A 23,615-nucleotide genomic window follows, 5' to 3' on the forward strand; every position below is an offset into this window, starting at 1 on the left:
TACATTTTTAATCGTGATAGAAACTTTAGTATGGTCAATGGAAAACAACAAACGTTTCGATTTGAGATTCACTTGAATAACTTAAAAATCCTTCCTACTTGAAGATACTTAACCCATTAGCCAATATTAACCCATCAGTCTATTTATTCTAATTCCTGAGATGAAACAGTGTTTTCGTTTATGGAGCTAGCGTCACTCCGGCGGTTGCTTAGTACTGTCAGTAAGTTAGTATCGGATTCTGAAGAGACGAAGTCAAAACGCAAATCCCATAACTAATTTAGTTCATGGTAAGCCGGATGCGCGTTCATAGGTACGACAAAGTTGACCGACTCGGACGAATAAATCCATACACTATGCGAACCATGCGCATGATCGTGATGAACGATTACGATTTGTTGCAAATGGTGGACGGACTTTTTCGTCTAAGTTGGTTAGCTTAGGTGTTACTATAAAGTACTGCACACGCCAACGAGTGCAGTGATTTAGCAGGTAGCTCTACGGTTATTGTTCATAGGTTTCGAAAATTGGTCCTTTAGAAGAATGCACACTGATATACAATAAAAAAAATTCTAGTTGAAGTCACAATTAAATCAACGCTATTTCCTAAAAAGAGCGATACTAGCAGTGACATCGCTTAAAAAATCAACAGTTAATATTTCCAGAAATAGTTTTAATATCTATGTAAAAACTATTGTTGTTTTTTTTCGTCCTAGATTGCATGGTTCAGCGATCGAAACTCAAAGCTTCAAAATTATTGAATTAAATTTGGTGTTTACTGTATAAATGAACTAAATCAAGAATACTTATTCCAAAGGTCCTAAGTGACATCCAGCTCGAACTGAGAAAAACGAGGTTAAAGGGTTCTCGACGAACTGAATCGAATGGTATATGTTACTCGGCCCTCCGGGCCTCCGTTAAAAAGTCGGTTTTCAGAGCAATTGCAATACCTTTCTATTGAGAAAGGCAAAAATATTCCAGAATGTACCCTTTCGCAGAAAAGCATTACCCACAAAGTTATGTGGTGAAGCCAAAACATCGCGCATTACCTATGTCAAGAAACTGATACGTTGAGAACCACTGGGGATAAACCGTCGAAAGCGGTGGTCCCTTGCAAGCAAATAGATACGGCATATATGGATCTCAAAGCAGCATTCAAATGACTGGATCATGGAATACTCCTGGAAAAATTGCAGCGACATGGCGTCTCAGCGTTGGGTGTGGCTTGGTTCGGATCATACCTGACAAACCGTTCTGTACAGGTCCAAATCGGATCGACAACTTCGAAGTCGTTCATAAACCGGTCCGGAGTTTCACAAGGCAGCAACCTCGGTCCGCTACTGTTCTCAATTTTTATAAACGATGTCGCATCTCTACTACCATCGGACTGTAGTCTGTTCTATGCAGACAACATTTTCAAAATAATATATTTGTGGGGAAAAAGCTTCAGCATTATATTTTCTGAGTACTGGTTTTCGGGGAAATGTTATAGAATCAGGGGCGACATTATGGAACCACTGATTGTACGTCGATTCCCGGTTTACCATTTCCCGGAAAACCATTTTCCGGAATGTCATTTCCCAGAAAACCATTTCCCGGAATGTACCATTTCCCGGAAAACCATTTCCCGGAATGTACCATCTCCCAGAATATCATTTCCCGGAATGTACCATTTCCCGGAATACTATTTCCCGGAATGTACCATTTCCCGGAATACCATTACCCGGAATGTACTTTTTCTCGGTAAATATTTATACTATTGAAATCTAAAGAAAACCTGTAATTTGAACTTTAAGAACAAATCCAGAGCTATGTTGACTTACATATATGGTATTCTATAGCATTCAAAATCTTATCATTTTATAGAAGGCAATATCATGAACAATCCACTAGAGATTTTGAGCCGAGTTTATAGAAACAGCCCAACGAATCATGTGTTTTTTACCTTCCAAGATGTTTGTGGACCTGCATACACGTGGCCTGGTTACATAGAGAGAATTCTGGTTTCTAAAAACTTTAATTATCACGAGCATTTACAATTAACCACTTTTTTCGTGAATGGTCTTCGAGATCCAGAGGAATGGGTTAAATTTATCGTCGAAATCAAAGGATTTCATTTTCGCCGTTACAGAAGAGTAATCTTGGATTTGTTCAATTATTTTAACATTTTTATTCCGTGAAAAAGAAATATTTTTCCTTTTGTATGAGTCATTCCATTTACGTATAGATGGAACACCGAGAGAGCTACCAACTTATAAACTAAACTAACCTATTCTCCTCTATTCTTTATTTCACATTATTCCGCGACAAATAAAATTTACAATCAAGATATGATAAGCTTTATAGATATTGATTGACTGTGCTGGAATAAAACATGATGACATTCTTCTGCATTCCAAGTTTTTGTTTGGTTCGCTTGACATCTTATCTTTGCTCTCTGATCATATTAAGAAAAAACAAGCTCTCATAAACCAATAAAGTACCAGAAAAGAGATTATGCTTAAAAAAGGCAAAGTCTCAAAGAAGATTGTTATGAATTATTAATTTCCAAAAAAAGTATTCAAATTTTAAAGAAGACAAATTCATTATTTTTCATGATTTACTCATCTCCAAAAGAAGGCGAATAAGCTCATAGAATAACAATTATAATTCAAAAAGTTATAACCCCATAGAAAATCCTCCCGATTTTCCCACCGACTAAATCGGTTTGCGTCGGCACAATCGGCCGACTATGCCACCAATTGATCGGTCGATTGTTGCACCGACTCTTATGGGGGTTTAACATGGACGTCAGCCAACGCGACAACCGATTAAATCGATCGATTAGTTGATAGTTTAAAACTGGAACCAGATTCACACAGATTAAATCTGGCGATTAATACGGTGACGAAAATTGTCCACCGACGACACCCAACTTGGTCGTTTAATTATTCTATCGACCTCGAAGCACCCGTTTTCGTCGGTCGACTGTGAAATTTATGAACTGTCAAATTTTCTATGGGGAAGGCATGTTAGGACCACTAGTACTTAAATCCAATAAAACACCAAGAATATTTTGAAAGAGTACTTAAAAGAATGTGAAACTACATAGAAATAGAAAGTACATATAAATCAAAAACATGCCAAAAATAACGACAAGGAAGCATGCATGTATAAAAAAGAAAAACCGGTTTTTTTAGATGCACAATCCATAAAAAATACCAAAATAAATATATCTGAAGCATTGTTGATATGTTATTCTAACTTACATTTAAAATCAATAAAATTCCAAACTACTTTTTGTGTTCTAAAATAGAGAGAATTTCGTAGTTTGTTTGACATTTGCTGCGTAGCAAGTGTAATCAAAATGAGTGGTGGCAAGGTACGTGGTTTAATTTATTTTCCGGGAAATGGTATTCCGGGAAATGGTTTTCCGGGAAATAGAACATTCTGGGAAATGGTTTTTCCGGGAAATGGTACATTCCGAGAAATGGTTTTCTGGGAAATGGTACATTCCGGGAAATGGTTTTCCGGGAAATAGTACATTCTGGGATATGGTTTTCCGGAATATGGTATACCGGGAAATGGTATTCCGCGAAATGACGTACAACCGGAACCACTTCGAATCGACTTTTTCATACAAGCTTGCTTACAATAAACCATTCGTTTCGAGATGCGTAATGCCACCCCAGGATAGTTTCATGTACCTAAAACAAATCCCTGTTTGAAAATATGTATGTGTTTTGATGGAACAATTATGCCAATATAGTCCAAGGAATATGCTCTTTAGGAAAATAATACTAAAAACATCAAATGTTTAGTGCTAATGTAGAATGCACCTTTTTAAAATTATAAGACCTTTCACATAGGTCTTTTTTCGGGCCCAAGAATCATACGACGCTGTCCATAAGGCTTTTTCGGCAAATCTGTAGCAATTTAATGATAGTATCACCCTTTCGGCGATTGTTTACTTTTTCGGTCATACATGCCTTATTTTAAAAAAAAAAAACTTATTGAATTATCGTGCGACTCCTACGCCTTACCAACTGGGATAGAGATCACCTTATGCCGCTTAGACTCGGAACTGGGTCGGGCTCTATCCCCAACCGCTGTCAGTTCATTCACTTCGACAGGTTGACGAATTGGAGCCTGTCTCAGTTCGCTTCGAGCGGGAGTGGTGTAAGTGAAGATCGGCTAGGATCTGTGATCATATGCTGACAGGGAAGGGGGTCAAACGACGCGCGCGTGAGACTGCTATTGTATTCGTCATGCAGAGTGTATCTTTCGGTACAGTTGATGGTTATTTTAGGCAGCTCAAAATTATTTCTTGGCTTTCTTTTGTAGGATCGGTTTGTATACAACCCTCGATTAATATAATTTTCTCTTTTGCTAGTTTTCCTTCCGTAAAAATATTTGAAAAAAAAAATCGATAGAGACATTTTCTCGCTATTTACCGTGACGGATTCAGTTATATCAATCAGATCAATAACGAAATTGCAACCAAGCGCGGTCGCACGAGTATAAGGTAGAAGCAACACTCCCGTTATAATTAAGAAGTAAACACTCCCGATGATCGGCTGTCTGGAGTTCAAGTTGAGCGAATAAAATTTTCGGAAATCGATCGCGAACGACTTTCGTGCATATAGCTAAGATCATCTTGTGGTCCAACTACCCAATTCTCAAACGATTATAGATAGCAGAAGAGCTTATAATTTAAGCAATACTCCCACAGCCCTCTGTTTGGAGTTCAAATTACTGTAGTTTGGGGAAAAGTAGATCACTCTCAATGGTCGACTATCTAGACTTTAAACACAAGAAAGACATAACCAAATATATTTTTGCTCTGAGTATACCTGTACTCGGATACTAATCATCCCACTGTTGATCCCCATCATCGGTGGCCTTCTTTAAGTAGGTACTACATCAACATTTCCTACCCTATCCTAATGCCGTTTTCGATGGCAGTGCACCGGTGTAGTGGAGTGCACTGGTTTTGCACTTTCGAACAGAAGTGTCAATTGGATTGGATACCCAATTTTTTGCACTTCTGCTCGAAAGTGAAAAAATAGTGCGAGACCAGTGCACTCCACTACACCGGCGCCCATCAATCGAAAAACCCATAAGTACATATTGGTACTGAACTCAAAAGTTCATTCCCGATCATTAATCTCACAAGTACGATAAGTTAAACAACCTATGGGCAACATGATAATCGTTAGTATGCAATCTACGAATAGCACTGTGCTTCGCAACGCAACGTTGATTCCTCTAAAGCGCTAGAAGTCTTTTAAAAGAATTTCTTTGGTTTATTACTCAGCTGCAGGGTGGAATTGTACGTTAATCCACATCTTTATGCTTCGTAACTAGACCTGATTGCGAGTTTTTTGTATTGCAATGATAGAAAATTACAAGAATCCGCAAAACATGTTTGCAAAATTCATTAGTTCTTTTAAAAGGTAAATATACAATTATAACATACATTATTTTGTAAAAGCATTGCATTAAATTTTTGGATTTTGAATCGATGGAGAATTTTTTTCGAGGTAAATACCTAACCTTTTATTTCACATGGTACAATTTCGTTATCCCATTATGTTCGGAAACGATTACACCGGCCGAATCGAAGTAGATGGTCACGCATTAATAGCTTACGAACACAATGATACCAATTACGCTAGCTTAAATCGAGTAGAATGAACGCACAAACACGTGCTTCCCTTTTCATTCACCTGACGCGCAACCCAAACAATCGTAAAATATCTGCATGTTCGCGTAACATGGCCACGATCACCGCAGCATGAGCTGTCGCTCCTCGGCGTCGATCCGGCTTCAGCAACATGTGATTTTGTTGTTCCACCTTTACATCCGCAGCAACAATTTGATTAATGAAAACAATCCTGTCGCAGTACGCACGGTACGCAGATAAAGCTGTGGAGGTGCAAGCGAACTCGTTTCGATACACGATGATGAATGATTGTTGGAGCACATTCTGACAATTTTATTAGAAGTCCATGTGTAGAATCATGTCGGCTGGTTCTGTGCTGAAGACAACCAGTATTTCTTATGAACAATATTAAGTATGTACTACCTGCTTTGCGACATATTACGAGGCACCAAAACATCGAATCGATTGTGTGCAACTTCAAATTAATTTACTAACTTTTTAGCTTGGAGAATGGACTAAAAAACGCCAGTCAAAATAAGCCCAATATTCAGAATCAAGTAATGTATTGTAGAGAATATGTATTTATAAACTGCAATTGTGGCTTGCCACCAAAGGTTAACCATCGAGAAAAAATAAATCACTCCCACTCCAATCGAAACGGTATATCAATATTGGATTGATTTCACTGAATAACTATTGTACTCAGCTGATTAAACATTTCAAGTAAATGTTATTATTATAAACGAAAATATGGCAATTTTCAGAGGCTAACAACAAAATCCCAGCAACTGGCATCTATATGTATACAATTCAAACAGTGAAAAATTAAATTTAAAGAGAAACAAATGTAATTAGGGAATCATTTCTCTTTAAAATATTCATAAACTCTACCGCCGTTCACATTCCTGGTTCCCCGTAAACTAATGTATAGAAGTACACTACATTGCGGTTAGGAAAGAGCTCACACTTCAAGGTTAAGTGAATTTTATTTTTAAAGTCTCTGCCATTTTAGTTTATGATTTGCCCCCAAGAAAACGGGAACGATTACCAAACAATTTTCCTCAATTCGGCTTGGTTATTTTGTTTAATCGATAACGCGAAATAAAAGCAAGGCAAGTGCAAAAAAAACTTACCATGTTTCCAAATTGCTGAACTTTTTCGTAACCACCTTCCCAAGGTCGATCCCGAGGCGGTCCACGATGCGCGACGCTAGATCCGGATGAGACGAACCGGAGAAGACCTTGATGTTGGGCATTCTGGACTGCAGGAGCTGCTGCTGCTGGACGTTACTGCTTGACTTCTCCAAGTTGTTGCGAATGAGACTTCTGGCGCGAATAGGATTTGACGATCTGACTGGCATCACACAATCTACGGTATCAATTAAATAAGAGCAGAGCTCGCCATCGGTCGATTTGTATGGTAGACTGTTTAGGTATAGATGGCTGTTTGTGGATGGGAATATAGAGGCTGGCACACAGGCTTAAACAAAACGGGATACCTTATAAACTGGTGGTCGTGCAATGACGGAGAATACGACTGCAAAGTATGTTTGATTAGTGGAGGCGATGACAGTTACTGGTATATGAAACCATGTGGATGAAGGCGATGATGTTTTTTGATAACCAGTTTCACTTTGACGTTTATGTTTATGTGTAGGAAATTGTGTTACACCGATTTCACATACACCGTTTCGACAGGTATTTGCTGCTTCATCGAAATCATGATAAACAATTCCTACAGGGTAATGACCCTACATTGACCACATTGAGGATAGAAACGCACTTTTTTAACAATCTTTATTTTATATGAAGCTATTCTGTTTTCGACCCAAATTGTGTGATGGGTATTTCATAAACTTCTCTGTAATACTCATTTAGCAGAATAATTTGTCATTTTTTGGTTTTATTCTGTGCATCGATCCTCACTGCTACATCCAATCATCGACTTCTTGGCGTGCCACATTTCAACGCATCACAGAGATCAAATCATGGCAAATATATTGCACACATATATTTTTGTTTTGCGTTTCATTTGAACGGAAATTCAATAAATATTTGTTTAGAACAACCAGGTTGGTTGTTCTAGCTTGATAGCTGAAAACATCCAGGTAAATAAAAACTATAATAGATTAATACGTGTTACGAAACCACAGGGCAGATTCGTTCAACAGACAGATGAGTTCAGTTCAGTACCACCCGGTGCTGTCAATTCGAGCAAACATAAATGTCAGTTGCGCAAACGTCAGAACATACCCTCGTGTGCTGGACTGTCAGATGGAGCATAGATTTCACACGAGGAGTTAAGTGGTCGAAGATCTGAAAGCTCTATAAAATAATATAGTCAGCAATTAAAACTTATTTCTACAATTACTTAAATACTAGTTAAAGGAGTGAATTTGTGATTAAACTAGATACTAAAGCTAACAGTACGGTTAATTGGCTAGTCTATGCTAGTTATCACAGATTTGCAAGACAAAACAGTACGGACACATAAAAAAGAAGAATTTGTTTCGGAAAAGCGCGGAAGAAGCAAACGAAAATCTTTGAAGCTGCGTGTAAGCTGCTATCAGGACGTGTATTCTTCCCAATCCGAACAATCTTCAAAGATTTTCTGGAGAACACAGTTCCTGGAAGAAGGAGATGGATTTGACGAAACATTGTGCCAAGTGTGATCGACCGGACTCGGCGGATAATTTAGTCGGATGCGACTCCTGTGAGACGTGGATCCACTTTGGGTGTGCGGGAGTGACGGATTCCATCGCCGAGGTTAATCGCAGTTGGAAATGCGAGCAGTGCCGGGAAGAAGATTCAATGTTGCAGTCGGTCAGTCGTATGTCTTCTAGCAAGCACTCGTCTAGAATTGACCTCAATCTAAGGATGATCGAGGAAGAGAAGGCCATGAGAATGCGAAGAATTCTGGAAGAAGAAGCAGCTCAAGCTGCAACCAGGAAAAAGCTAGCGGATGAGGAGGAGAAGTTTCTAAAGAAGAAGTATAAACTTCTCGCAGATGAGGAAAATTCAGAGGATGGAGCCAGTAGGACATCAAGACTGAGCAGTCGAGCTAGTTTAGATAAGGTACGGTCGTGGCTTGGAAAGCAGGAAGTCGACACAGCACGTCGAGTGAAAGTAGTGTCATCCAGTAGCACCTTGCCGAGAACCGTAGTTACAGAAACAGTTCAGCAGTCTATAACCCCAGCTCTCATCACCTCCAGCCCGAAGGCGTCAAACGTTCCTGCTCTTGCAACCTCGAGCCCTGTGTCAACTTCTACACCAAGTTCGGTAAAGTGCTCCGTAGCAATGAGTACACCTGAAGGTCCAGTTCCAGTAAGATCAAAAGGTGACTTCGTATCCCACACCGAAATTATTTTAGACGTTCCCTCTGGTAAGTTCGTCATTGGTGACTAGATGCAACTCCTACGTCGGAGTCAATAAACTTGTTGCGATAAATAACAACAGTGGATCGCGGAAGATCAACAATAGTGCTCCGCCTTCGGTTATCGACCTTCCCCCTTTATCGGGTCGTAACCAAGTACCAGAGGCAATAGTAAGCAGCATCCCCTCCATACTCATGAGTAGGGCATCGGAATGTGGTGATAACATTGTCATATATTCCTCTAGTAGTAGGCCAGTGTTTCACGATAGCATAGTAGGTAAAAGCGTACCACAAGTATCCTCCCTCAACTATGGGTATACGCCTATATCTAACTATAATCCCACATTCTCGACAACAACCTCAGTGCTGAATCAACTGCACACTACAAATATTCCGACACATAACAGTATCGTCGCCCCTCCGTACGTTGAAACTAACCCATCAATGTCATTTCTCACTGGTAGTCAGGGTTACCCGGTTGGAGGGTGTTCAGCTACTTTCCAACATCCGAGTTTATCAGTGCCTTTAGTACACTCCCGACCAACGTTAAGTTCCATTTGTCAACCAACGTGGATCAATAGCAATATCGCCAGTACCACCGTGAATGGAATGCAATCGTTAAATATAAATCATATCCCGGTTTCAACGCAGAGAGAAGGAACGTATTTCAATAATGGGGGTGTGTTAGTAAGTACGAATGCGTTGGTACCACCTGTGTCTAGTAGTACTGCACCTCAGTTCGTGATTCCGGGTAACCAACTACCGATGCCAGCCGGACCATTCGGTGCTCCCTCCATTGACCAACGGCCTCAACAACAGCCTGCTATACCAGTTCGAAGCGGGCCATCTAGCGAGCAAATGGCTGCGAGACAAGTTATGCCGCGAGAGTTGCCAATCTTTTCAGGCGACCCTCAAGATTGGCCGCTATTCTATAGCTCATTCTGTAACTCTACGGAAACATGTGGATACACTGATTCGGAGAACTTAGCGCGACTACAGCGTTGTTTGAAGGGGAATGCGTTGGAAGCAGTTAGAAGCCGGTTGCTGATGCCGCAGTCGGTGCCTTTCGTAATTGACATATTACGGCGCTTGTATGGTCGACCAGAAATTCTGATACACTCTCTCCTCCAAAAGCTACGAACAGTTCCCTCTCCGAAGACTGACAACTTGCAGTCGCAAATAAATTTCGGTCTCGCTGTACAAAATGTAGTGGATCACATGTGTGTTGCTAATCTTTCTGATCATTTGTGGAATCCTACGCTGCTTCACGAGCTAGTCGAGAAACTACCACCGCAAATTAAAATGCAGTGGTCCTACTACAAAAATAAAAGCACCTGCGTCAACCTGGCGACCTTCAGCGCGTTCATGTCTGAGTTAGTGATAATGGCTTCAGATGTTACGCTTCCAGTCGAAGCGCTCAGTATGAACTCGAAACCCATCAAACCGGGAAAAGAGAAACCGAAGCTGTACACACACTCTGAGGGGCCGCAGGAGAGGAATAGTGAATTCGCTGGGAAAAATATGGCAACAGGGGAGCGGGAATAGAATACTTGTATGTATTGCGCTAGAACCGGTCACGAAATCGCAAACTGCAAGCAGTTCAAGGCGCTCGATATCGACGGTAGATGGGAAGTCGTGAAGCAGAAAAAACTGTGTAGGGGTTGCCTTGTACCACATCGGAAATGGCCATGTCGAACCAAAAAGGAGTGTGGTATAAATGGTTGTAGAATATACCACAATAACCTTCTGCACTCAGCAAACGGTTCGGGAAAAGCGGATACAACGAGCGGAGCAGGGAATACGAATATTGTTGTACATCAAAATTTACACAGTTCGATGTCATATTCGTTATTCCGATATTTGCCGGTCACTATACACGGGAATGGTAAGCAAGTCAGTACCTATGCGTTCCTGGATGACGGGTCGAGTTCTACTCTTCTTGAACGCAATATTGCGTCGTTATTAGGCATCGAGGGTCCAAATGACGGCTTCTGTTTGAGTTGGACTGGAAATATCTCGAGGGAGGAAAAGGAATCTCAGCGTATTAGCGTGGTTATCTGCGGGAATAGCAAGAAGTTTAAACTCCACAATGTGAGAACAGTTCAACAGTTACCTGCGCAGACGATGTGCTACGACAATCTAGCACGTAGCTATCAACACCTAAAGGGTCTTCCGGTTCAAAGTTACACGGATGCGACTCCAGGTATCATCATTGGCATCGAACATATTCGGCTACTAACTGCGTTGCGAACGCGCGAGGGAAGAGATAACGAACCAGTAGCTACAAAAACGCGTCTGGGTTGGTGTATCTTCGGGAAAAACGACAAGAGCGGCAATTCGATAGTGCAGTTGAATTTACATCTAACAGAAAAGATGAAAAATCATGAGCTGCATCAATGGATGAAACAATTCTTCGCAGTTGAAGAGTCCAGCGTGACAGTTAAACCTGAAGCTGAAGAAGACAAGCGAGTACGACAGATTATGGAAGCTACAACCCGGCGCGTGGACGGTGCCTTCGAGATAGGGCTGTTATGGAAGTATGACCAGTTCTGCTTTCCGGACAGCTACCCGATGGCACTTCGGCGATTGAAAGCGTTGGAAAGAAGGTTAAGTAAGGACCCGATTCTCGAACAACGGGTGAAAGAGCAGATTGTAGAGTACGAATCGAAGGGATACGCCCATCGTATTACGCCAAACGAACTGCGATCTACTGACCCGACAAAGGTCTGGTACTTACCGTTGGGAATAGTACAGAACCCGAAAAAACCGAGCAAGCTACGGCTGATATGGGACGCTAAAGCACGTGTGGCAGGCGTATCATTCAACGACATGCTGTTAAAAAGTCCGGATCTTCTAGTGGATCTGATATCGGTACTGCTGCGCTTCAGGCAAGGGAACATAGCAATGGTGGGGGACATAAAAGAGATGTTCCATCAGATCAGGATACGAGATGAAGACAAGCAGTCACAACGGTTCCTTTTTCGGCTGCATCCAGAATTAGAACCCCAAATTTTCGTCATGGATGTGGCCACCTTCGGCGCAACCTGCTCGCCAAGTCTAGCACAGTTTGTAAAAAACAGAAACGCAACAGAGTTTGCTGATTCCTTTCCGAGAGTGGCAAGAGCTATCACCGAGAACCACTACGTGGATGACTTTCTGGACAGTGTAGACACGGAAGAGGAAGCTGTCCGATTAATCACCGAAGTGAAATACGTCCATTCGCAAGCAGGTTTCGAAATTCGTAACTTCGCCTCAAATTCAGTCCGAGTCTTAGAAAAAATCGGAGAGCCGGAAGCACGTCAGCAAATATCCATGAAGCTGGACAAATCGCTTGATTCGGAACGGGTGCTAGGTTTGATCTGGAAACCAACAGAGGATGTCTTCTGCTTTGGCCTGAACAGCATGAAGGAAGAAATTAAAGCACTAATCGAAAGTGGAAGTACACCAACTAAACGCCAAGTCTTGCGAACTGTAATGTCACTCTTCGACCCACTAGGACTGATTGCACACTTCGTCGTACATGGGAAAATTCTCATGCAGCAGATATGGAGAAGTGGAACAGACTGGGATGATCTCATCACAGAAGAATTGCATGGTAAGTGGAGGCATTGGTGTCAGAACATGCAGCATCTAGATGCAGTGAGGGTGCCTCGTTGTTTCTTCAAGGGGGTCAACATTTCCGCTCTCAAAGATGTAGAAGCCCATCTATTCGTGGACGCCAGCGAAGTGGCCTGTGCGGCTGCCTTATATTTTCGACTCAACGATATCGGTAGACCCAGATGTATTCTAGTAGCTGCAAAAACGAAGGTCGCTCCGTTGAAACCACTATCCATCCCGCGTCTAGAGCTACAAGCGGCGATGATCGGAACAAGGTTGATGGGCTTAGTGTTGAGCTCCCTGGATATCCAGATAACTGAACGATACTTCTGGACAGATTCAACAACCGTTCTGTACTGGCTACGATCTGACGCTCGACGATATCATCAATTTGTTGCGTTCCGTGTAGGAGAGATTCTCAGTTCAACGAGCGTAGATGAGTGGAATTATGTGCCATCGAAAATGAACATTGCTGATGCGGCCACGAAGTGGAAAGATGGACCAAGTTTCGACCCGAATGGGCCGTGGTACAATGCACCGGAGTTCTTATTCAACGCGCGGGATCGGTGGCCGTCAGAACCCAAGCCGAACAGGATGGATGTAGAAGCTGAACTACGTACCGTATTTCTTTATCATGGTATGATGCCGCAACCACTGATGGATGTTTCTAGATTCTCAAGTTGGAATCGTTTACTGAGAGCGACGGCCTACGTGTTACGAGCCGTGTGCAAGTTCAAGGGTGGAAAGGGATCGCAGTCCAGTATTCTAGTGCAGAAGGAGTTATGCGAGGCTGAAAACCTAATTTGGCAACAGGTACAAGTTGAAACCTATCCAGACGAGTACGCGATTCTGCGGCGTAACCTAGGGGATTCGACAAGCTCACCACCCATCCCGAAGTCCAGCTCACTGTACCGACTATCAGTATTCTTAGATGAAACAGGCATTATTCGGATGAACAGTAGGATCTGCGAAGCACCTCCCGTGGTGTATGATGCAAAGTTCCCAATTATATTACCAAGGAAGCACTTCGCTGTTCATCTTCTAGCGGAAAACTACCATCGGAAATTCCTCCACGGAAATGGGGAGACAGTTTGCAACGAGATGCGCCAACGGTTCTTTATACCTGGGCTACGAGTGCTAATTCGTCAGGTATCGAAACAGTGTGTTACCTGTCGCGTTAGAAATGCTGTTCCAGCACCACCTATGATGGCGTCCCTACCGGCCGCTCGCGTCACTGGAATGATTCGACCATTTACGCACACTGGCGTAGACTATTTCGGGCCAATACAGGTCAAACAAGGTCGAAACCTGGTGAAAAGATGGGTGGCGTTATTCACTTGCCTCACGATACGCGCTGTACATTTAGAGGTAGTACATAGTCTCTCTACCCAGTCGTGCGTAATGGCCATCAGACGATTTGTGGCTCGCCGTGGTTCTCCAGAAACCTTCTACAGTGACAACGGGACTAACTTCGTGGGAGCGAGCAACATTCTTGAGAAACAGATGCAGGAGATCCAGGAGAATTGTGCGATTACATTTACCAACAGTAAGACGAGCTGGTGTTTCAATCCGCCTTCGGCGCCTCACATGGGCGGCGCTTGGGAGCGCATGGTGCGCTCAGTAAAAACCGCTATGTCTGTCATCGCAGACCATCCACAGCATCCTAGTGACGAAGTTTTGGAAACAGTAGTTGCAGAAGCCGAGTCGATTGTCAACTCTAGGCCATTGACATACATTCCGCTTGAGTCGATGGAAGAAGAGTCACTGACGCCAAATCACTTCCTGTTGTTCGGTACAAAGGGCGTTGCACAACCGGAAACATCAACAAAGGTGGAAGGAAGTGCCTTGCGAGACAGCTGGCGTCTCGCACAATGCTTGGTAAACCACTTCTGGGCCCGCTGGATTCGAGAGTACCTACCAACTTTAACCAGGCGTACAAAGTGGTTTGAACCTACTAAACCGTTGAAAGCAGGAGACCTAGTCATCGTTGTGGAGGAGAGTAAACGGAACGGTTGGTTAAGGGGTAAGATCGTGGACGTTATTAAGGTACCAGATGGACAAGTTCGGCGAGTAGCTGTACAGACGAAGAATGGAGTAATCAATAGACCTGCAGTAAAGCTAGCACTCCTGGATCTTCAGACACCTGGAGACGGTCCGGAACTTCACGGGCAGGGGAATGTTACGAAACCACAGGGCAGATTCGTTCAACAGACAGATGAGTTCAGTTCAGTACCACCCGGTGCTGTCAATTCGAGCAAACATAAATGTCAGTTTCGCAAACGTCAGAACATACCCTCGTGTGCTGGACTGTCAGATGGAGCATAGATTTCACACGAGGAGTTAAGTGGTCGAAGATCTGAAAGCTCTATAAAATAATATAGTCAGCAATTAAAACTTATTTCTACAATTACTTAAATACTAGTTAAAGGAGTGAATTTGTGATTAAACTAGATACTAAAGCTAACAGTACGGTTAATTGGCTAGTCTATGCTAGTTATCACAGATTTGCAAGACAAAACAGTACGGACACATATAAAAAAGAAGAATTTGTTTCGGAAAAGCGCGGAAGAAGCAAACGAAAATCTTTGAAGCTGCGTGTAAGCTGCTATCAGGACGTGTATTCTTCCCAATCCGAACAATACGCTTATTTCAATGATTTTAAAACCGATCCATTCCTAGAGTGATCTGCCCCTATATAGAGTACTTGACAATCTGTAACTGTATTAGTGTGTTCAACGATTTGTTTTCCTCCACCTGTCACAGGTGGAGGAAAGTAAATCGGAAATAACTTTTCGGTCGTTCACGATGGAACCTGACCCATACGTAGTGTACTAAAACGTACACTTGTATGCAATTATTGTATTTTTGTTGAATAATCAATTGAAGCCGTATGTTACAGAATTTTAACGTTTAAATATTGTTGTGGAATGCAAATAGAATAATTTCATAAATGCAAATAATAAAATTAGTACCAATGGAATTAATAGTGATTTTTCATGATTGACGTATAATTAAGCATTATGCCAAATTTATTTTTTTTAGAGAATTAGTGACTTCTTCAGTTTGCTTCTACTGGTGATTTCCAGTAGACGTATGTTAAAGAAATCATCAATTTGGTAATGACATGAGAAGCAGGAAGCGGAGAGATTCACCAGATATGCTTCTATTACTGTACCAAGGCTGATGAACATGTAATTGAAGCAACATTTGTCTTTAGTTTGGTCAAAAAATTGAGATGCTTCTCAGTAAAATCAGCCGAAATTCCTGCTGGTTATACTAGACTCGGTTGTGTCACCGGAGCCTGAATTATGACAAAATCCAGCTGGAATTCCAACTGGACTTAGAGTTACTGCTGAACTGCTTCCTGCAAGTTGATCAGAAGCAACTTGTAATTCTTGTGCTTTGTATAATTTTTTTTATTATGTTGATTAAAGTGGTTTTAACCTTAGGGTTATTCGCCTCTTTTGGAAAAATCTAACCCTATGTGCGGGGTTGGGAATTGAACCCAGGTGAGCTTGTGTTTTTCATTCTCAATCCATCCATCGAGCATAATAGGTTAACCTGCATTATAAATCAACACTCGTTGGGGGAATAGAATCGAATCTATTCCCCCAACGAGTGTTGATTTATAATGCAGGTTAACCTATTAATCTAAACAAAATGATCCGTCGCAATGTAAACTTCGAACATGCAAGATTTCAGAGCTTCACTATTTAGGGCAAACATTAAACCATTGCTTATGTCATTAAAACGAGCAAATTCTTGACAAAAAATTTCCTACTGATGCTGGTAGGAAGTTTCGGATTTACCTATGTTCACGCCCCTGTGAGTATTTTCAAATTTGCGGGATGTTTGTTTTCTTCAAAGATTATGGGATTGTTCCTCTGAGTCAAAGTAACAAGAATTCTGATTGATTCCTGCCTGCATGTCATCCTAACGATTCACCGATTCTGAATTCGTTTGCTGGGAGTCCCAATTCCGAGAAAAGTAAACAATCTAGCTTGAAAAAACATACGCTATGCCATAATAAGAAATATACTGAATTAGTTTCATTCACCATGAAATTAATGTAATATTTGTGATTACTTGACCAATTGGATTGTTATCGACGCATTGAAAAATATTTTCGGTACTAACGTATTTTTGTGTATTAGCGTATTTTCGACATATTGAAAAATTCTTCCAGAAGTAACGTATTTTTAGTACATTAGTGTATTTTCGGCGCATTAAATGTATTAAGGTGTATTGAAGCATTTCTCATGTATTTTTTCAATTGGGCATTTTCAATTCACTTTAAATGGGGAGTGAACTGCCCCTCGACCTGACCAACTAGTATTGTACGCATTCGGAATAAGTTTTGCAGCGGCGTAGAGCATTTCAACACCACTATTAGCGCATTTGCCCAAAATTCCACGCGGCCTTTCCCAATTGAAAGGAACGGCCGCGCTCCATGAAACACCGCGCTTAGCCCATCTGTCATAATATCGCGATTTTGCATAACGAAGGGCTGAATAATAACACATGTTGTTCCAAAAAGAGCCCTGCGTTATGCAACGTTTTGTGGAGATTGTTTATACCATATGCAAGTGGTACCAAAATCACCACGTTCAGTATAATTCAAAAGTACTTTTTAGATTAAAGAATTGATAAAATTGGTTAAATGAGTTGAACTTAGGGCATGTTCAGGAGTGTTTCAGTTCTAAATTCAAAATTTTGACAGTTCTATAATATAAAACTCAAAATTTCAAAACTAGATCTTGCTGTCCCCAGCAGCAGTTTTAGCGGGTGTTCTATTCACTTCAGTTACTGCATTCAAATTTATTTTTTCCCAGTTTATCGGGTCTAAGTGTCTGTGCTAAATGCTCTCCATGTATTTAAAACACAGTTCTAACCGTGTTTTAAAATCAGCAACAAATATAACAGCGTCGTATAACAGTTATAAATTTTAGAACAAAACTGTTCGAAATTACAAAACAAAACGCTCTGCTGGGGATGTGAATGTTTTAGTTTCAGTTCTACTTTGACACTCCTATACAAAATAAAACGTTCCTGAACATGACCTTAACAATCAAATTCTGTTTTAAAAACTGTTCTTGCGTTTAAACCAAAATGGGAGGCTTATTACTGCCGCTACATACTTAATTTCAAGCGCAAATAGTAAATACAAGTGCTAACTAATTTACTGGCAACCTTACAACGGCATTTAAAAAAGTTGTTGCGGCGTGTAAGTTTCAGTGAATCTCTCAATATGAATAGTTTAGACGAGCTTCTTCCTAGGGGCAGATCACTTGTGATGCATTTTTAAAAATCAGCGAAATTAAATGCATTTATTTCCATCAAAATAGAAATTCATAATGTATTTTGCGTTGCGTGCAATGTTTTTGCGTTGCCTGCAATGTGGTTTGCGTTGCGTGTAAGACGTCAAAACCCTACAGAAAAACTAGCCATACATTTAACAAAACGTCGAACAAAGTGGATCAGCGTAGGACGTTTGTTAAACAAACTTTTTTGCGAGGCAGTGCAAAGCTGATGCAAAAATGGAAATTGAATGCATTTTTTAAATTTGATGCAAATTTGTTATACATTCTTAGAGTGATCTGCCCCTAGGCTTCTTCACACATTTAATTTGGTTGAGTTTTACATATGGCCTGCGTTAAGCCAAACCGAGCTAAGCGCCATAATTTTTTTCGTGTATTTTTCGTACCAAAATTCATTTTTCGATAACTTACCATTTACGTAGAAAGTCAAAGAACACTTGCTTGCTTTCGTTTGCTATTTGAGCTCCCAAAACATAATATATCTTAGAGTTCCTGGTGTTACATTGGATGTTAAAGCGATTTTGGATGAAGTGCCTCAAAATGGCGCTTGGTCCTCTTTGGCTTAACACAGGCCATATGACAGCTGGAGAAAAACAACCCCCTCTCAATAGTGTGTGTGAAATGATTTTCATAGAACTCTATCGGACAATTTCTTCACTGGATGAAAACCGATTTTCGTAGAAAACCAGTTTTCGGGTTGCTGGAGACTAATGAGCCGGAAACTGGTTTTCAAAGAAAACCGGTTTTCATCCAAGTGAAGAAATCGGTTAACATTGTTTTTTTTCTATCCACAAGTCCTGTCCCATTATCACACAAGTTGGATAAACGGTGCAATACTGTTCGACATGAATGGACACCCCTCTTTCATCAACGTCAAAATAAATAGGCAAAGCGACGCTTCTCTAGAACAAAGCAAACCAGAGATGCCAGATTTGCAGACAAGTCTGCAAATTCGCAGACTTTTAATTTAGGCTGCAGATTTTTTCGATGACGCAGATATTTGCAGATTTTCTAGTTTGGTTGCAGATATTTGCAGATTTTTTAGTTTTGTTGCAGATATTTGCAGATTTTTGAATATAAAGGCTTTTGGTTACACTAGCTATCCAGACATTTTTTGTTCTTCCCAGACTTTTAAAATTATTATTGCAGACATTTGAAAAAAGTACCTGGCATCTCTGAAGCAAACATCTTAATGTTGAAAATCCCTTCAGCATAACAAAATCTCATAGAAATTATTTCTTTCCGTTACTTCAACTGTAGCTAAATTTAATCGATTAGTGATGTTCGTCATACCTAAGTGAATTATTCGATTGACTTTTTATAGTACTGAGAATAAGCGAGTGCGGTAGATTCATTATTTAAACAGTAGGCAAATAACTTCCGTCACACCACTACGTAGCATAAAATTCGCATCGAGTGCGTCTGTGTGCGATTGCGATATTCGCGAGTGACGGAGCACCCACAAAGAACAAACCTTTAGACCTTTTCACGGAAAGGAAGCAGCACAAAAAAGTTAAAAACAAGGGCGCTTGTTTTGAACAGAGAAAAATTTTCAACCCGCTTGTGTTTTTGCTGGCTCAAAAACTTACCAGCTCATCGGGAAATTGCGTTGTTTCGAGCTTCCACTGAGTTATTTTCATCGAAGTTTGGTGGTTTCATAGACAGCAAAGCGGCTAGCCAATACAACTGTTCCGCAGTTCTTTCTTGCGATCAGGCAACAACATTTGGCAGGACACGAAGGTAAAATGGCGAATATGGCAGTATCCCGCATCAAGAGAGAATTCAAAGAAGTTCTTAAAAGTGAAGAGGTAAGTCATTGTATGAAGATTAGATTTTGTTCAATATCATCGGGGTTCACAAAATAATTGCATAATCTATAAAGTTTCGTTTCGCATTTCGTAGAGAATGGATGACAGATGTCAACGTTATCTATTTTTGGGAGTTGTGTCCGTGTGTGCAGAAAATGAGTAGGAGAAATCTTATTTTTTTAAATTTATAATGTATATAATTTTATGTAAACGCACTTTACTTGTTCTTATGTAGATAGTATTATTTTTCATCATAAATCAATGGAATATTTAGATAATTCTGGTTTTGTTATGATAAAACTGTATTGTTTTGCATCTTATGTCTAGTATATATGTAAACTACAAAATCAGAATAACTACCTTGCTCGAATTCGGTTTCCGAGTCACTTGATTGGTTAACGCAGCTGCCCATTTTGTTTAGCTTCCTTTACTCACGTATCAAAATTATGCCTGCAAAGCCGCTGTAACTGCAGCTGCAAATCACTAGAATTCAGTGGCCCACTACACTCAACTGAAATCTAGGGAAAATGAGAGCAAAACTTCGAAAGTTTACATTCCAGTGCAAACTGAAATACAGATGCATTACTGATAATCTTGGTTCGATCGATGTTACAAGCGCATTGAAATGTACACAGCTTTTTATTGTGCAGTATGAGTTAGCAATGAAATTTGAATTCAAGGGTTATCAATGAATGCTTATTTAACTACTAAATAGTTTATATATTTAGCTTGAGCCTTTAGGAAACATCGAACTGCAATGCAATCAACCATCAATGTGTTTTTGCACAGTACCGAGCATGAGACTTTGCTTAGTAGTCAGTCTCATGTTCTACGAGATTCTCTATCCACACTGATTAACTTACGATTATAGGTAGTATTCTTAGTATTCTTCTAAATATGTTCCAGGTGAATAGAACATGGGACAAATGCGCGATTATGAGTATGAGCAGTATATTGTAAAAGAGAAAAGTTAATAGGATGGGTTTGTCGCAGGCAGTCCCAGAAAGAATCTATTACAACTATATACCTACCTGACTCTAGCTAGTGTCACATTTGTCGGGTTTGTTAGTAAAATCTAAGTGAAGACGGTTGGTGTCCCAATAATAATTTAGATTTTGATGATCTTAAACAAAACTTCGAAACTATTGCTGGATACTGTAGCACCAGTAACACAAGAATTATACATTTTTACAGTTTTCTGTCATCAGATCGAATTATGATTCTTGCCTAATTTCTGCTAAGTTCGTTTCATTTGAGATTGATATACAAATGTGGTTTGACATTGTAATGTATGGCTTAATGCTTTGTAGCGTTGGTCTTAATCATTGATGGTTAGTAGGGATACATTTAGATTTCTTTGTTATCTGCCGCATTTTAAACAGATTTTGGAATATGGTAGCGGAACACAAGTTCCGGGAGGGTTATAAACAAACTTAAACGTGGTATGCCAATCATTGCGTGTCAAACTAAAACTTAATTTGCATTCCAGATCGTCCAGTGTTCCATCAAATTGGATATAGTCAACGATAATTTTACCGAGTTGCGTGGAGAGATTGCTGGCCCACCAGATACGCCTTATGAAGGTGGCAAGTTTTTACTCGAAATCAAAGTACCCGAAACATATCCCTTTAACCCACCGAAGGTAAACCCACTATTTTCTTACGCCAATATTGTTTTCATGTGTTTTCTGTTATCTCCAAAAAGGTTAAATTCATCACAAAAATTTGGCATCCGAACATTTCATCCGTGACGGGAGCGATCTGTTTGGATATTTTGAAGGACAACTGGGCCGCCGCAATGACGCTACGGACGGTGCTACTGTCGCTGCAGGCGTTATTGGCTGCAGCTGAACCGGATGATCCACAGGATGCTGTAGTGGCTACGCAGTACAAAGATAACCACGAGATGTTTATCCTCACCGCCAAACACTGGACTAACGTGTATGCCGGTGGTCCCTGTCGGAATGTTGATTTTGACCAGAAAGTGCAACGATTGCGCGATATGGGTGTGGCCGATTACGAAGCACGTGCTGCTCTGTCGCGGCACAATTGGCATCTTGAGCGCGCGTCCGAACAACTATTTAGTTAGTTTAATCAATTTCCGTATGCGATAAATTCTTGTCTTTAAATTTCCTAACCATGTTATTTTTATTTTGTCGTTCAACTTGTCCACGTTGATGAAACAGCACGTTTTTAAAACAAAGTTATTGAAGCATCGACGAAAAACGAAAAATAAGCGCATGTAAAAACTTAATGACAACACTCAACATTTTTATAAAAAGACAAACGTCAGTAAACACTTAAGAACATGAGCTATTGCAGAGGAATGGTGATATCGTATTATTATAATGAAACAGATAAACCAGGTGTTTTCTACTCATTTTAAGTGTTTATTTGGTAGAGCTGACACTTCCATTGAACTTTCGTTCTGCTTTGATTTCCTACTGTAATCATCAACACAATCATCTAGTTTGAGCCAAGTTTTGATAAATGCTGTTATGTATAATGTAAATTGAATAAGTTAAAATACAAATAAAATACATTTGAGCTAAAATGAGAAAACATTATTCATGAACACTATTTCACATCTAAGGGGCTCAATGCAGCAACCGCTTAACTGCACAAAGCTAGTTTCCAGATATAAGAGGAAAACGACTGAAAATAATCAATTTTTATGTAAGTTTGTAGCTAGAGTGCTTACGATTGCGATACAATTGCACACGTCTTGTCTGGTGGAGCCGCATGGCAGCACAGCAACAATGCGTTAACTAAGATAAACTACTGGTAAATACAGTGGTGGACACAGAATTGTGTAGTGTACTGTTAGTGGGTACATGAAAATAAATCGTATGACATGGTATTAGACGAAATCTGTAATTATATGAATGAAATTAACAAGGAAGTTAAATGGGTCCTGGACACAGAATTAGCACATATTTTAAAATTGCTGTTTATTTAGATTTAGATCAAGACAAATGGTTCATAGCTGTTTAGTATTTAGTGGGGAAACATGTTTGCTTGAAAACTGTCTACACAACGGGGAACGCTTTCAGCCAGCTTACAATATCGCTCCATTAGAATTAACAGCTAGCTTCAAACCATGGTCATTCAGACTTTTGCATTTCCTCGCTTTGACGTGCTTTCCACGTCGTTCCACAGATTTCTATTAACTTTTGGTCTGGGCGGTGTGCAGATCATGGAAGAACATAAACCATCTGATCAAAAAAGCCCCTGTTTAACGAACCGAGATGTATACTTAGGGTCATTATCATAGATAATTGTTTACCACATAGACCGGTAGATGGCTTCATATGATCCTACAATAACTCATAGTCAGCATTTGGAAATGTCAAGTTATCACCTTACACCGCATAACTAATCCGATATTTTACGACTACAAAATCGATGAGCAAATGATCCATAGATCACGTTAGCGACCTCGGCGTCTTGCTAGATGTTAAGCTAACGTTTGCTCAGCTATAATCTCAGCTTTATTTCCAAAGTCGGTCGGAACTTAAAGGATTATCACTGTTTGCATTCATTGTATTGCTCACTGGTGCGCCTATTACGCGAAAATGCATTTGTCATAATATAGCACGACAACGACAGTATAGATTTCAAAACAGCCGACATAATTATACACATAGTTAGGATATGCTTGTATGGCGACGGTGTTTTAACAAAGATTCTTTTTTTTTCGAGAGTTGTCCTACTGGAGCTATAGAGCTGGGTTCTCGGAAGGGCTCCCCGTCAGAATCACATACTACAATTTGCAGACGAGACAGGCAATAGCGCCCAATAAAACACTGCTTTAGACCAATTGTAGCGGACCGTGATTCTGAATGTGATATTGTACGGTTTAGGTATGTGCGGGCGTAGG

The 23,615-nt window shown here is 40.4% G+C and overlaps 2 protein-coding genes across 5 annotated transcripts in view; one reads left to right on the forward strand and one right to left on the reverse strand.

Annotated features, from left to right (window-relative positions):
* Window positions 1–20,236, reverse strand: part of LOC131693756 (ribose-phosphate pyrophosphokinase 1) — a 29,855-nt gene extending 9,619 nt beyond the window's left edge. Inside the window, exons 1-2 of one of the 4 annotated variants that reach the window (XM_058981879.1) lie at window positions 20,097–20,236; window positions 6,775–7,009 (exon numbers count right to left, since the gene is read on the reverse strand). In XM_058981879.1, the coding sequence (XP_058837862.1) occupies window positions 6,775–7,009; window positions 20,097–20,148 (287 nt within the window). In that variant the 5' untranslated portion in view covers window positions 20,149–20,236. Of the gene's footprint in view, window positions 1–6,774; window positions 7,084–7,139; window positions 7,286–20,096 lie in introns of those variants that run through there. The other 3 variants (XM_058981877.1, XM_058981880.1, XM_058981881.1) reach the window with 3 other exon arrangements.
* On the forward strand, window positions 19,113–22,115 carry LOC131693757 (ubiquitin-conjugating enzyme E2-22 kDa). The gene is made up of 3 exons (XM_058981882.1): window positions 19,113–19,736; window positions 21,226–21,378; window positions 21,441–22,115. The coding sequence occupies exons 1-3, from the start codon at window positions 19,674–19,676 to the stop codon at window positions 21,822–21,824; spliced, it is 600 nt and encodes a 199-aa protein (XP_058837865.1). The 5' UTR covers window positions 19,113–19,673; the 3' UTR covers window positions 21,825–22,115.
* Window positions 22,116–23,615: the final 1,500 nt, after the last annotated feature.

Source organism: Topomyia yanbarensis, chromosome 3 (genome assembly GCF_030247195.1).
Source record: "Topomyia yanbarensis strain Yona2022 chromosome 3, ASM3024719v1, whole genome shotgun sequence".
NCBI classification, from domain to species: domain Eukaryota; kingdom Metazoa; phylum Arthropoda; class Insecta; order Diptera; family Culicidae; genus Topomyia; species Topomyia yanbarensis.